The sequence below is a fragment of the Grampus griseus genome (genome assembly GCF_964374135.1).
Source record: "Grampus griseus genome assembly, chromosome: 11".
In the NCBI taxonomy this organism is placed as follows: domain Eukaryota; kingdom Metazoa; phylum Chordata; class Mammalia; order Artiodactyla; family Delphinidae; genus Grampus; species Grampus griseus.
The window spans coordinates 102,707,462-102,722,858 of record NC_139005.1 but is presented as its reverse complement, the minus strand read 5'-3'; the positions used below and the strand labels follow the sequence as shown (position 1 = coordinate 102,722,858).

The following is a 15,397-nucleotide window of genomic DNA, read 5'->3' as shown; positions in this document are numbered from 1 at the left end:
ATGCAATGAGCACCTGCTGAGTGTGAGGGGCCCCAGGGCTGAAGGGCACTAGAGGGGTCCCACCCTCCCTCCTTCTCCCTCTCTCCCCCTCTCAGGAGAGTCCCCACCCAACCCCTCCTCTTAATGCCGTCTCTGCCAGCCACCTCAGCCCTTCCTTTCTGGGGACACCAGTGCCCCCCCAGGGGGCAGGATATACCTTCCCTTCCTCTTCCCCCTGCAGGGCCCTCCAAGCCACAGGGAGCCACCTTGCGTGAGCCCCATCCTTGCCACCTGCTTTTCTGTCGCCTCACGTTTTCCTTTCTTCCCAGGTGTTCAGGTCATCTTCTCAATAGACCACAGACACTAAAGGGCCCTGTCAGCCCTCGATATCGTGACATAAAACTGACATGTTCATGCTGGCAACGAACCCACGGGCCTTCCTTCTGTCCCGTAAAAGCACAAGCACTGGATCATGGGATGATCGCTTAGGCACCTGGGAAAACCCTGATGCTGGCCTGGCTTCCTCAAACCACGTGTGTCTACAGAAGGCCGGCAGGTGGACTGGCTTCCCAGGACAGCTGTCGTCCAGGGGCAGGAGTGGGTTTCCTGTGGGTTTCCTCTGAACAGAGCCACGGGAAGGGCCTGGGTCCAGTTCAACAAAAGCTGTGACCCGCTCACTCAGCAGTGTGGATGGAGGCTCTGCGGTAGGCTGTCCCTTCACCCTCCCCCAGACTCTGCTCAGGAAAAGCTGGTGAAAAGGATGCTGACCTCGGGCCGCAAGAGTGAGCCCCCTCCCTCTGGAAGACAGGGGTCTGTGGAGCAACCCTGTCACAAGGCAACAGAGGGGACACCCAGGCCAGAGAGGAAGGAGGCTCTTCTTCCATCCACTGGTCTCTGCACACAGAAGCAGCCCAGAGAGCAGAAGGCAAATCTTCTGTTTCTGCAGCGCAGAGTCCCTGGGTCCCTGGATGACAGACCTCAGGCTGCCCAAGCACCTCTTTCTGAACGTGCAGCTGAACGTGGCCACGTGACGGCCTCTGGCAAGAGACTCCCAGGAACCACCCACCAGAGCCTGGTGTGGGGTCTAGCCAGACCCAGCTGCCTACTGGTATTGGTTTATTGACCAGTTTGGATCTTCAATCAGTGCGGTGGGTCAGCTCCCCATGACTAGCCTTGCACCCTTGTGACCCCGGGGCCCGGAGCTTCTCTGCCTTACTCTTGAATGAGCGAGGTTACTAGGCATAGAATTCCAGGTGCAAAGGCATTCTGACCCAAGACTTTGAAGTTACCGTTCCGCTGTCTTCTAGCATCTGCTGATCAGACCTCCGCTGTCAGTCTGACCCCTGTTCCTTTCTAAGTCATCATTCTCTGGCAATTCAGGTTCTTCTCTTCGTCTATGGTGTTGTGAACTTTTACTATGGCAGGTCTAGGGGTAGCTCTGTTTTTACTTCACTGCTTCAGACTTACACTCCTGCAAACTGGAGTCTCATGTCCTCGTTCAATTTTAGAAAAGTCTTAGCCATTTACTCTTCAAATATTGCCTCTTCCCCAATCTTTTAACTCTTTCCCTCTGGGACTCTATTTAGGCTGGGATTTTTCTCAGTTGTCCTCCATATTTTTTGTCTACTCTTTGATATTTTGCATCTCCTTATCTTTCTGTGCTGAACTTCGGGTAGTTTCCTCAGATTATCTTTTAATTCATAGTTTCTTCCTTCAGGTGGGTCTACCATATTGTTTCCCAGGCACGGATTTTTAAAATCTCAGGGGCTCTATTTTTGTTTCAATAACATTTCTTTAGGAATCCTTTTAAAATCTGCTTATCCTTATTTCCCCCCCCCCCACTGTGTTGTTCTTTCATTATGAGTTCTGCTATTTCTCTCAAACTTTGGCTTTAAACACCTTGTTTTGTCTCTTTCATAGCATTCTACGGTTCCCAGTTCTTCTGATGCTAATTCCAAGTCCTGGGCTTGGCTCTACTTTCCCCCATCTCTTGGCTTTGTGGGGGTATCAGAGCCCCAGTGTCCTGCCCGTAGGATCTGTATCGGTCCCAAGCCCTCATGGACTATGGGAGCATCTGCTTCCTCTCACTCCCTTGGCTCTGATTTCTCTCTTCATTTTCGAGAACTGGGAAATTCCTCTTCTTTTGTTTTGAGATGGCTGTGTATTTTTAGAGTTTTACTTTATTCAGAATATTTATGGGGAAGAAGGTCCTGACCACATCAGCCTAATCTATCTTGGTGGCTGTTCTCCACACCAAACTAAACTGCAGTCAAGAGTACCTGCTCAGGGCTTCCCTGGTGGCGCAGTGGTTGAGAGTCCGCCTGCCGATGCAGGGGACGCGGGTTCGTGCCCCGGTCCGGGAAGATCCCACACGCCGCGGAGCGGCTGGGCCCGTGAGCCATGGCCGCTGAGCCTGCACGTCCGGAGCCTGTGCTCCGCAACGGGAGAGGCCACAGCAGTGAGAGGCCCGCGTACCACAAAAAAAAAAAAAAAAAAAAAAAAAAGAGTACCTGCTTGGAAGGGAAGGGCTCAGCAAAGGTCTAGGGTCAGGGATCAGTCCATGAGGGAGGTCAGAAATAATTTTAGGGGACAGGTAAGGGTTCCTTCTATGGCTGGGGCAGAATCAAGCCTGAAGCCAGGGTTGGGGCTCAGTCTAGAACCAGGATCAGGGCCCTTCCTGTGCCCACGACTGGGTTAGAGCTCAGCACATGACCAGAGTCAGGGGTCCTTCTATGGCTGGAACGAGAGCAAAGTCTGGGACTCGAATTGGGTTCAGGTTATAGAAGGATCGAGCACGTTAACAGTCATGTGCATTGGGACATGCCACGATAAAGATGTTCATGGTCGTGTAAGTCAGGGCATAACCATTATTAACTGTCACGTATGTCAGGACACGGTCATGTATATCTGAACATGCCAATGATGAGGCTATTAACGGTCACATATATCGAGACACACCCACGATGAGGCTGCTGGTGGTCACCCTGGAATCGTGCCCTCCGCATACCCATCAAAGCCTCAACACACTCTTGTTTGCCTCCTGCAACTTACGAGGACCTGTCCCATCACCGTACCAGCAATGTTCACAACGGCCCCGCGAGGTCGGCAGCTCACTCTACTGAGCCCTGCTTAACGGATGTGTGAACGGGTGCTGAGAGGGCACCGGAAATGCAAAGACCACACAGCTAGCGCCTGGTAGAGCCGGGGGCAAAGGTCAGGTCCCCTTTTCTCACTTGGATGAAATGGAGACGTAAAGCCTTACTGGAGGTGGGGAGGACCAGGGGCTGCATGCGCACACGCATGCAAACACACTGGTGAGCCAGGGCCTGATTCCCCACCGCCAGACATGGTGGTCCCACTGTCTATCCCCAGCCCTGTCACCCTGCCCCTCAGCCCTCGATCCACCCACACGTCAGCTCCCTTTTCAGCCCACAGACACCCAATTCCCCCACCACTTCAGCACCCACCCATTTACCTCTAACCTGTCCATACATCCACCTCTCGGTCCTCCCTCCCCTCTGTCTCTGCCTGGCTTTGGCCCAGCTCCCCTGACCTGGGCCCCCGCCCTGGGCTATCTGCCCACCGCCTGCCCTGCCACTCACCAAGCTCCTCGAGCTCCGCCGTCATGGACTTGGAGCGCAGGGTCAGCGTGGTACTGGGGGCCCTCTTAGGGGGCGGCGGGGCTGCAAAGAAGAGGGAGGCCTTGGACCTCCTGTCCAGCAGCAGGCAGCGCGGCGTGGCCAGGTGCAGGTGCCACCTGCGCTCCACCGCTTGGATCTCCTCGTACTCCCGCGAGGACGAGTCACACTGTGCCAGGATCTTGTTCAGGCTGCGGCTGGATGCAAACTTCTTCATGGCGCTGGGAGCTCAGGGGGTGCTGAAGGCCGGGCTGGGCCAGGGCAGCCAGGGCCTCAGGCGGTGGTCGAGGGCCCCAGGGGGGTCACAGAGCTGGCCAGCCTCAGCCCGAGGGCCCACGTGGAAGGCTTCGAGGGCAGAGTCATGGGGTGGGGGCTGGGAGGGGTCTCCCGGCAGGCCGGGCTCCTGCTGCTCCAGCGCCCGCCCCCCCCACCAGGCCTGGAGGCCGCTGCCCCTCGGGGGACCAGGGTGTGGTCAGCCAAGCCAGGGCCTGGGCTGGGCTAGACCCGGCCAGCAAAGCCTCCTGGGCCCAGGCTGTGCCGCGACGTTGGCGCGGGGAGAAGACGCTTTTCCTCTTCCCTCAGGTGCCGCCTCCCCCTTCCCTCCGACAATAAGCGGCAGCGGCAGCGTCAACCTCACAGTTGCTATGGCAACCCCGGCCTCCAGGCAGCTGCTGGCAGCGTCGGGAAGGAGGGCTCTTCCATGCCAGGGGCTGGGGGGCGCCGGGAAGGAGGGGGCAGGGATCTTAGGAGGGCAACCTGGGGTCAGAGGCCGGGAGAGGGTTGGCTGTCTAACATCGGGGATTGGCACCCAGGCGGCGCACGTGGGCGTTCGCCTAGGTTCAGGCCTCTGACGTCAGCAGTCAGCAGTCTGGGGCCGGGGGTGATGAGAGGAGCGTGGGCCTGGGGTCAAAGGTCTAAGGTCAGGGGACAGAGCAGGGAGACTGGGCACAGAGGTCCGAAGCCCGAGCCCTCACCTCTGCGCCGAGCCCCATCTTCTTCAGGCTTCCGTGTCACTGACACCACCTTCATGACGAGGCGGTTCCCGCCCTGGCGGATCAGAGCCACCACCTGCTTGTGCCCGACCTTCACCACGTTCACTCCATTCACCTGGGACAGTCAGGGCCCGGGGGCCATCCAGGTGAGCCCTCCTCGGGCTCGGACAGAGGCCAGCACCCCACAGGGCCTCACAGGGAAGGACGAGCCTCACCTCGATTAGGAAGTCCCCCGTGCGCAGCCCGGCCCTCCAGGCCACGCCCTCCACGTCCACCGACTCGAGATACTGAAGCGCTGGGAAGGCCGGCGTGGGCGTGAACTCCTCGATGGGGGTCTCTGCTGTGGGACGGGAAGAGGGCAATAAGGACGGCGTCCTGCCAGCAGGGTCCAGGTGGAGGTGGCTGCCACACAGCAACCTCCCACGAACGACCTGGGCCGGGGGGCGGCGGGCGGGGGCTGCCCAGCGCGAGAAGAGCCAGCCCGGGAATCCAGGACACACCCCTCTGAGAGACCCCCCCGCCCCCGCCACTCACCCCACCAGAAAGGCCCCCGCTCCATTAGACACGCACAGCAGAGATCCTGGGAACCAATGAGGGAAAGGACCCGCTGCCTCCTACCAACATCCCAAACCAAGAATACAGAGTCACAGCAGGGAGAGGAAGCGGGTGGGGGAGAAGAAAGGGGGGCAGGGGCGCGGCAGGAGGAGAGCAGAGGAGAGGAGCAGAGGCAGGACACAGAAGACACCCCGAGTGGTGCACAGCCCTTGCCAGCCGGGTACCCCGCTCTGTTACCTTTGGCCCCCCGGAGCACAAAACCAAAGCCTTCGTGGTCCCGTTTCTGCAGGACAGCCACCTTGTCGTCAATGACATAATCGCTGACAGAGGAAAACAGAAAGGTGAGGAGACCCCTGCCGGGAAGGCACGTGCCCCAGACAGGATCCCACGGGCACGGACACAGCCCACCCTGGGAGCTGTCCTTGGACTCACCCGGGAGGCCTCCCTCCACATCTGACGCTCCATCGCATGCGTGCCCACCCTCGCCCGCCTGCCCACCTGCCCCACCTGTACCTGTGTGCAGAGAGGCTGTCATAGGAGCCCACCGTGTAGTGGCGGAAAAGTCGCTTCGTCCGGTCCTCCCGGGTTTCTGAGGGGAGGTTCAGGAGCTGACAGAGGGTCTCATCCTCCACGTGGCGTGAACCGCCCCCTGAACCACGCCCGTCACCAGCCGCACACGCATGCACGCACGCTCACGCACACGCCCCTGGCATGGTAGTGCCCACATGGAAGCGGGGGGTCCAAATCCTGGGGTCCTGGGCCCAGCGGTCCTAGGTGAGAAGGCTGAGGGGACCATGCAGGAACTCTTGCCTCTAGGGGTCAGGGTCCAGACGGGGGCAGGAGCTGTGGCTCATCTTTCTCCTGAGTGGCTGCACACAGCAGACCAGACAGGGCCAGGGCAAGCACAGAGAGAGTCAGCAAGCCCCCAAACTAAGGGCAGAGAAGGTTGCGCACGCACACGTGTGGCCTGGAGTCACGTGTAAGTGCTGTGTTCATACAGGCGTGTCTCTGTGACCTGCAGTCATGTGCAGGTGCTGTGCTCATACGTGTGCATGTCTGTGTGTGCATGACCCCCAGTCATGCGCAAGTGTCACGCTACATACCCCTGTGAACTGGCACTGAGGTGGCCCTGCGTCTTCAACGTACCCCTCACCACAGAGACGCTCACCCCCATGGGGTCCTTTGCTCCAGACGCCACCTCCATGTATGGGGGGCTAGGTCCCCCTATCCTGCTGTCACTGCATCCCACAGAGCTTTATCCCCGTCTGTACTCTTGATCTCAGAGTCCCTCACAGCCACTGCAGAGCTGCCCCACCCTCGGCCTCGCTGATGTCCTGCAAGCCTGCAGGTTCCAGTCCGCACCTCCAGTCACGACCCTCCCTGCTCCAGGCTTACTTCTCCAGCTGCCTGTACACGTACACTGGATTCTCTGGTACCCTCGCACCCACTCCTGGCCCCCAGCCCCCAGCACCTCTGTCTCCAGCTCCACCACCACCTGTAATTTCACCCCTCAGCTCCTCCCCCCTTCTCTACCAGCTTAGCATTCCTCAAGATCAATTTATTCATTCAACAAGTACGTACTGAGCTCCTACTACGTACCAGGCTCCAAGAATGGAGCAGAGAACAGAACGAAGCCCCCCTGCCCTGCGGAGTTTACAGGCTAAACTGTACAGATGAAGAGAGAGAGGAGACGAGAAACAGGTACACACAGAACGTGTGGAATGCTGGTAAGCAGTAAGAAAAAAGGAAGCCGTTTGGGGCGCTGCAATTCTAGGTGGTCACGTGAAGGCCTCCCCAGGAAGGGAGAGGTGAACAAAGGCACGAGGACGTAAGGGAGCAGCCCTCCGTGTGGGTAAAGGCTTTCTGGGACAGTGAACAGCCTGGGCAGCTGGGGCGGAGGGAGCAGGAGAGAGAGCAGGAAAGGAGGCCCGAGAGGGGACCTATGATTCTGACGACTGTCTCCACTAACTGTAAGCTCCTGAGGGTAAGGACCATGTCGCAGTTGTTTCTGTGATCCTAGCACCAAGCACAGCACCTGGCACACAACAGGCGTTCCAAATGCCAACTGGAAGGACAGACAGGTGGACAAGTGGCTGGGGCGGGGGGGTGGATGGATGGAAGGATGGATGGAACAAGAGGTAGACAGAAGGATGGATCAAAAGGTAAATGTATATATAAGTGGATGGAGGGAAAGAGAGCAGGGTAGGGAGGTGGGAAGGGATGCAAGGGATGGAAGGTGGGGATGGGTGGACTGGGTCTGCTAGGTGGCTTGATGGATGACAGGATGGGTGGGTGAGTGAAAGCATAGATGGATGTAAGAGTAGACAGAGGGGACTTCCCTGGTGGCACAGTGGTTAAGAATCTGCGTGCCAATGCAGGGGACACGGGTTCGATCCCTGGTCTGGGAAGATCCCACATGCCGCGAAGCAACTAAGCCCATGCGCCACAACTACTGAGCCTGAGCTCTAGAGCCCGCGAGCCACAACTACTGAAGCCTAGAGCCCGTGCTCCACAACAAGAGAAGCCACCGCGATGAGAAGCCCACACACTGCAACAAAGAGTAGTCCCCGCTCGCCGCAACTAGAGAAAGCCCGCGCGCAGCAACAAAGACCCAGCACAGCCAAAACTTAATTAATTAATTAATTAATTTTAAAAAAAATAGTAGACGGAGGGACTTCCCTGGTGGAGCAGTGGTTAAGAATCCACCTGCCAACGCAGGGGACACAGGTTCGATCCCTGGCCCAGGAAGATCCCACATGCTGCAGAGCAACTAAGCCTGTGCGCCATAACTACTGAGCCTGTGCTCTAGGGCCCATGAGCCACAACTACTGAGCCCGCAAGCCACACTACTGAAGCCTGCGTGCCCTAGAGCCCATGCGCCGCAACTACTGAGCTCACATGCTGCAACTACTGAAGCCCACGTGCCTAGAGCCCACGCTCCGCAACAAGACAAGCCACCGCAACGAGAAGCCCGTGCACCTCAACAAAGAGTAGCCCCTGCTCGCCGCGACTAGAGGAAGCCTGCGTGCAGCAACGAAGACGCAACGCAGCCAAAAATTAAAAAATTTTAAAAAAAGAGTAGATGGAGCAGTGGCTGGATGGAAAGAAGAGCTCCTGTTAACATCAGAAGACACAGGTATCAGGAAAAGTATTGATCTGGATTTCAGAACCCTGCCACTAACTTGTGTGATTCTCAGGATGTTCGACAGTCCCTTTTGGCCCTCTCCTTATAAAGCAGGAAAATTCACCTTGGAGGGGCCCCCTAGGTTCACCTTGGAGGGGCCCCCTAGGTTCTGATGGCCTATAGTCTGATCTCACTGGCACCGTCCCCAGTGCTCACACCCTCTCCTCCCTCTGCAGCACACCTGCACCCACCACCCTGCCGTCCCCAAAGCCAGAGCAGGCCAGGCCTCTCCTCACCTCTACCACACCCTTCTCCACGCTGACCCAACTTCGGAAACATTCACAGTGCCTGCCTGCAGAAGGACTCCTCCCCCAAAAATGACCCTCTGCAGATCACTGGACTCCTATTTTTATATTTATCGACCAAACACAAATTATTACATAACGCAAATGAAAACACACAGCATGCCCCCCCCACCCCCAGTACTGGAAAGAAAGGAGGAGGAGGGAGGATGCCAGCCAGAGCCATAGCTTTGGTGTTCTATGCCAGCCTCCCGGATGCCCAGGGCCGCCTCCCCACTCCCTCCCCTCACAGCTCAACTCTCCCTGCTTGCAACTGCTGCTTTCACCCAGATGGGTGCCGTGGGAGCCTTGCTCTCTGCTGACCCAGGGCATCGGCCTGGCCCACACGTGTTGGCAGTATCCCCTCCTTGGCCTCTAAGTCCCTTCTCTGTCCCTGCTCCAGTCTCAGAAACAGATCTTTCTTTGGATCTGGGCCTGTTGGAAGCAGGTTCCTGTTCCTGGGCTGCCCTCTCGCCTCTGGCAGAACTCAGCCCCTGGGTCCCAGATCAGAGACTCTGCCCAGAGCAGCTGGCGGCCGGGCCTGCAGGTAAGGACAGAGGTTATTCCCACCCCCTCCCAGCAGGCAGCCCCCGCAGGCCTGTCTCCCTGCCCGTCCATGAAACGCTCCTATCTACCCAGGTACCTTCTGACACTTTCAGATGACAAATCCCAGAGCCACCCCTGTCTAGGAGCCCCACCACTGCCCGGAGGCCTATAGCTCCTTCAACAGGTTGCTCTGTGTCGTCTCCCTTCTCTATGACTCCAGTCCAGCCCTGCCCATCCCGTCTCCGTCTCCCTGCTTTGCCCTGCCTGGGCCATCACCCTAATCCTAAATGACCAGCACGATCAGGACAGCGCCCCCCAGACTCCTCCTGCGACATCGCCACAAACTTTAGCCCCTGGTCCCAGGACGCGGGACCAGCCCTCACACTCCCCACTCCAGCCCTGCCACCCGCCCCTCAACACACAGGTTCGCTCAGCCAGAGCCCATGAAGCGTGGCAGCTACAGCACAGACCCTGCAGCCCACTGCCTACACTGCAAACAAGACTGCTCCCTGGGCTGCGGGACAGAACCCTCCTAGAGATGAACTAACAACAACTGTCCCCACCTCCCAGGCACGCCGGGACGAGTCAGTGAACTCTTAGATGTAAGAGAGCTTAAAACCCAGCCAGGCATCCTGACACTGCTTGGAGCACACGGGGTGCCAGCACGTGTAGGTCTAGAAGGCCATGCCGTGCCCTGGCCAACAGGCCGTGCCCTGGCCAACAGGCTCTGCCCCCACCCCCACCATGCTGACCACCTAGATGGTCCTAGCGATCCTTCAAGGCTTAGCTCAAACAACACCTCTGCTTTAAAGGCCCCCGGACTCCTTCAGACCGACCCAGGGAGGCCCCTGTGCTCACGCCTGTCACAGCCATGCAGTGTGCCCGCCTGCCCCTCGCTAGGCAGAGAGCCAGCCCCTGTGACCCCAGCTCCCAACACAGGGTCCAGCGCACGTCAAACACCTAACAAACATGGGCTGTTCTCAAATTCCAACTCCAGTCCAGACCTCCCTTCCTTCCTCCCCAGCCTCAGATTCAGCTCCAACTGCCCCTGGACCCACAGAGTTCTCAGACCAGAACCTTTATTGCCCACCCTATAGGGGCGCACAGGACCCACTCCCTACGCAGGTCTCGAGGCCCCTCCTTCCCCTCCCCTCTCCCGTCCAGTTGGCACCAGAGCCCAAACTTCCGAAACCACTCCCCACCTCAACATACCACCCCACCTGCCCACGATGGGCAGAATACAGGATGTCGTGTCCCTCCCAGGCTCCCAGCCGCAAGGAGAGCCGTCAGGGTGAGGCGGTGTGAACAGCCAGGTATGAGAGTAAAGGCTCCACTGTGAAGCAATTATACGCCAATAAAAATAAATAAATAATTTATAATAAAGGCTCCTGCTCAGGAGTGGGTCAGCGGCCACACTCCTGCTTCCCTGGGCTCTGCCACGCTCCACCCAGGGCAGGGGTCCAGGCCACACAGGGGTGGGCTCCCCTGGGGAAACCCGCAACCCAGGATAAGGGAGCACAGCAACCCTGGCTCTGAGCCCTTCATGTGCAGAAAGACAGAGGAATGCACTCTGGGTCCAGACACACCACTAGTGACCACCACCTAGCCACCATTCAGGAGGGGGCTCCCTTGTCCCACCAGCTCTCGGGGCCAGAAATAATACCTGCGGGTCGAGGGGCCTCCTGGGTGCGCAGTCAGCCCTGGCTGGGGTCTTGAAAGGACCCCGCTCCTTTCCACCGGCAGGACCACCTCAGATTCCAACTCCCAGAGGGGTCCTTCCTGGAGGTTCAGGTGGTGAGCAGGGTTGGACCGAGGCTGCTCACCAGCCCCAGGAGCCACGGCCTTTGCCCTCACGTCCTTCCTGCAGGCTAAGGATGCAGCCATCCCCCACCTGCTGCCCTCAGACCATCCTGGCCCCAGGGCACCCATGACAGCCCCTCTGGGCCCAACTGGCCTCATTTCCTTTTGGCTGGCCCAGGCCTCCCGGCACTGCCCACTTGGACAATCTGTCCACTTTGGAAAGATGCCTCTTTTCTCATACTGACCTCTTTACTTGTCTGCCAGCCACAAGGCAATCACACACTCCAAGCACCCAGCATTTCTGTGAGAACCGTGTCTGGGAAGGGTTGTGGTCACTGAGAGCCACATGTGGGATCACAGACTGGTGCACGTTCATACGTGCGCGTCCCATGGGCGCGCACGTCACACGTGTCTCCACAGCTGTCCAGGATCCAGATGCAAACGTGTGTGTTGGTAAGTAAGTATGGGGTGAACGCGTGCCGTGTCTGTCATGTACACGAGTTTGCACCTACTTCGAACGTGTGTTTGAGTTTGTTCTAGTCTTTTCTCTGTGTATACAATGAGGATCTGCCTCCAAGCAAGACCAACGGGAAGCTGGAAGGGGCGGCACCCTCAGGGGCCACCCAGGGGACGTAGGGGTCACTCACCGTGCCGCGTGTCATACTGTCTCATCTGCACCTCCTCCACGCAGTCAGCCGGGAACCAGCCTGTGCGGCCTTTCACGGTCCCCTCCCAAAAACCGCCCTCCCCAATGCTGAGCACTGGAGGGACAGAAGCCAGACGGGCTGTCAGGGCGGAGGAGGGCGGCCGGAGGGCCACACCTCTCCCACCAGCACCACCAGCCCCACCTCCACCTCCTCGGGCTCAGGCTCTGCCCACCCACCCTTCACGTCTCTCCTTCCCTTCCCGTCCCTTCCTTCATCCTCCTGTCTTTTTCCCTGGGAAAATTTTGGGATCCACACAGAAGACAGAAAAGAACAGATGGGCACAGCACAGGATGGGCATGTGGGGGACAGAGAGACGCACAGATGGACACACTCGAGGGGGGGACAGGAGGCAGAGGCAGGGGCCACAATCCTACTCCTGCCCTCCCAGCTGACCCCTCTCCTCCCACCTCTTCAACCAACCCCCAACCAACCTTGCTCTGTCGCCCACCCCAGGGGTCACGGCCAAGAGCTCAGGGTCATTGTGCTGCGGCCAGGGGATTAGGCCACATGATGGGCCATGGAGAGCTGACCCTCGCAACTGTGTCTTTCTTAGGCTCCACGGGCAGAGAGCGCTCATGAGGTGAGGACCCCAGTGATGACAGAGACCCTCGTAATGCAAGGAGCTTGTCATGGCACAGGACCCCCTCATCACAGACACCCACATTAACTGTCACAGATACCCCCAGAATGGCAGAGAGTTCCCACATATCACAAGCGTTTCCAATGAAAAAAGTCCCAGAAGTGACACAGGAACCCCATAATTCAAGGAAGCTCTGTAATAGGATAAGGTCCTACGAACACAGAGAACCCCACCACCACCAGCCCCGAGCATGACACAGAAACACCCCCATGACGAGAGGAGCTTCTGTTGTGACACGGAAAACCCAAAATGACAGAGGATGGAGAGGGACCCACGACAGGAACCCCATAAAGACAGACACCCCTCCCTGACAGAGCCCTTCACAGCGACACAAGGAATCCCCAGTGGCAGATGCAACCCATAATGACCACGGCGACTCAGAGTTCCCAGGGACACCCCTAATAACAGACACCCAAAATGGCATCAGCCCCTCCACGGTCGCCGGGAAGCCGGGCCGGGCACCCCAGAGTGGCGCCCGCGAACCCCAGGAGGCCCCGCGCCGCGCCCCCCCCCCGCGACCGCGCCCCCCGCGCCCCCTCACCCTTCACGGCCTCGCCGCGGTGCAGCGGGATCTCGCCCTCGCCCTGCGGGCTGTGCGCCTTCACGGCGATGAACTTGCGGCCGGGGACAGCGCTGTAAAGTTTCCGCTTCGGGCCCCGGGGCGGCGGCGCGGGGGCCGCGGGGGGCGCCGGGCCAGGGCCGGGCACGGGACCGGGGCCGCCGGGGCCGCCGGGACCGCTCGGGCTGTAGACGAACACGTAGGTGACGGACGCGATGCCGGGGGGCAGCGGGCACGCGAAGCCGGCGCCCGGGGCCTCCATGGCGCGCGGCCCGGCCCCGCCGCCGGCCTCACCGCAGCCGCCGCCGCAGCGCCCGCCGCCCGCCGCCCGCCGCGGCCGCCCGCCCGCCCGCCGGGGGCCCGGCCCGGGGCCGCTCCATGGGCCGCGCCGCCGCGCCCGGCCCGCTCCCGCCAGCGCACGAGCCGCGCCCGCTCAGGGCTCCGGGGCCGCGGGGCTGCGCTCCCGGGCGCGCCGGGCTCGCTCCATGCCACGGCCGCTCCGCGCGCCCCGCCTCCTCCGCGGCCCGGCTCCTCCCTCTGCGGGCGGCGGGCCGGGCTCCCTCCTCTCCCCCCTGCGGCCCGGTCGCCGCGGCCCCGACGCGGGAGAGGCCGAGGGGCCGAGGGGGACTACGGTGCCCAGAGGGGAAGGTGGGGGAGGGGTCAGTCCGACGGAGGAGCGCGGGGACGGGGGAGGCGGGACCGGCTGGGTGGGAGCTGGGGAGGGACTGGAGGCTTCGGACAGGAGGGAAGCGCCTCCGTGAAGGTCCGCCTCGCCGCCAGGAGGGGCTCCCCCAGCGGGTCCGCGCCCGCACCCTCCAGCTCGGGCCTTGGCCTCCTCACACCCTGACCGCTGCGTGTGCTGGGCGCCAGAATCCCCCTCCCGACCTGGGTCTTCTCCTGGACATCTGCCTCGGATGTTCATGCCCTCTCCAGGCTGACCGCCTTGCCCGGACCACTCCCCCGATCTGGGCACCGAGCCTGAGGCCTCGGCCCTACGCCTCTGCCCTGCTCAACGGCCTGCACTGGCTCCCTGGCACCTAGGCCGACCAGGTCCACGTTCTCCGCCGATAGCCAGGCTCTCTGGGACGAGAATTAGCTACACTTCAGTAACAAGGCTGGGTACCTTCTTTTCCCTCCCGCGGCCGCTCATAAGGCGGTCCCCAACACCTCAGCTATCCTAATGCTCCTCCTCCGGCCAACTGTTAAGTTACTGTCTCTCAGCTCCGAATGCACCTTTCTCTGTCCGGCTCTGTGATGGTGGTGGGGACTCTGCGACTACATTTCATGCCAGGCTTTGCCAACAGGGGGAGCCCGGGGGAAACTGCCACGTCGGCCACCTCTACCCACCACCCCACAACAGCAGCTCAAACTCAGCCGTCTACCTTCTCTCCTTCCACCAAACGTGATCTCTCCCCCTGAGGCCCTCTCCCTCCAGGGTGCACCAAACTTCCTCTGGCCACTCACTGGGGGACTCCCTTACCTCCAATAAAAATTACCTGGATCGCTCCCCCCCAGCTGCTGCTTCGTCCTTAGCCCCCCACCACATCTGGCACTCTAGGCACCTACTAAATGTTTGCTGGAAAGAAAGCTACAATAATTCTGTTCTCCCCACAGAGCAGGTCTTAGCTTGTGTTTGCTAAAAGAATGACCGAATATACGAAAACTGCATGAAAGCAGGGCTTCCACACAGCTCCAGCTCAGGAGCAGCCCATCTGCAAAACTGAAACACCCCAAAGTTTGTTCTTTTAGCCACTGGGCCATGCAAAAGTTTTGGGGGAGAACTGAGGTGATTTGGGGCAGGACAGGTAGCCTTGCAGTCTGGGTAGGGACATCACAGGTCGAGGCTATATGAGCAGGGACGACAGCAGAGGAAGAAATGGCTTTTATAAGCTCCTGCTGCACCCCTCTGCTGAACGCTCAGGCTTAGGAAGTTTGGGAATCAGGTCTACCTGGGGACAAGTTAAGCTGCTTCCCAGCTCTGTGACTTTGGGCAAGTCATTTACCCCACCTGAGAGTTAGGACCCTCATCTGTAAAATACAGCACAGCCTCATACACGGTCAACACTACGCTGCTGAGCCCAGCTGTCATTGTGAAAACAAGGTGCTATTTATGTAACTCTTTCAGTCAACATGTCAGCCGAGCACCTTCTATGTGACTGGCTCTGGAGCAACTGTGGGAAATGAGAAAGACAGCTCCTGCCCTCAAGGTGCAGGGAGGAGAGAGGCCTTAATCAGCAGCAGCAGGCCACTGCTGTGGGCCAGGGGGGTCCCAGTAGGGAGCCCTCACTGCCCAGGCTCCAGAAGGCTTCCCAAAGGAAATCTTTGGGTAGGATTAGCCTACCTTACTGATGAGAAAGGCAGGCACAGAGTGGTTGGCTAATCCACACAAGGCCACACGGGAGGCAGATGCAAGGACTGCACTGGAGCCCATCCATCTGTCTGCAGAGCCAGTTTCTACCTTCCACTCCCCACTGCTCAGCTCAGTGGGGCTCCAGCCCACAGAGTCTGGTGAGGCT

The 15,397-nt window shown here is 59.5% G+C and overlaps 1 protein-coding gene across 2 annotated transcripts in view; it reads right to left on the bottom strand.

The window, feature by feature from the left end:
• Positions 1 to 15,397, bottom strand: part of SHANK3 (SH3 and multiple ankyrin repeat domains 3) — a gene marked incomplete at both ends in the record, with an annotated part of 48,449 nt that overhangs the window by 20,243 nt on the left and 12,809 nt on the right. For both annotated transcript variants that reach the window (XM_082666073.1, XM_082666074.1), the window contains 7 exons: positions 3,582 to 3,662; positions 4,592 to 4,724; positions 4,825 to 4,949; positions 5,402 to 5,484; positions 5,678 to 5,753; positions 11,623 to 11,736; positions 12,864 to 13,066. In XM_082666073.1, coding sequence (XP_082522199.1) covers positions 3,582 to 3,662; positions 4,592 to 4,724; positions 4,825 to 4,949; positions 5,402 to 5,484; positions 5,678 to 5,753; positions 11,623 to 11,736; positions 12,864 to 13,066 — 815 coding nt within the window. The remainder of the gene's footprint in view (positions 1 to 3,581; positions 3,663 to 4,591; positions 4,725 to 4,824; positions 4,950 to 5,401; positions 5,485 to 5,677; positions 5,754 to 11,622; positions 11,737 to 12,863; positions 13,067 to 15,397) is intronic.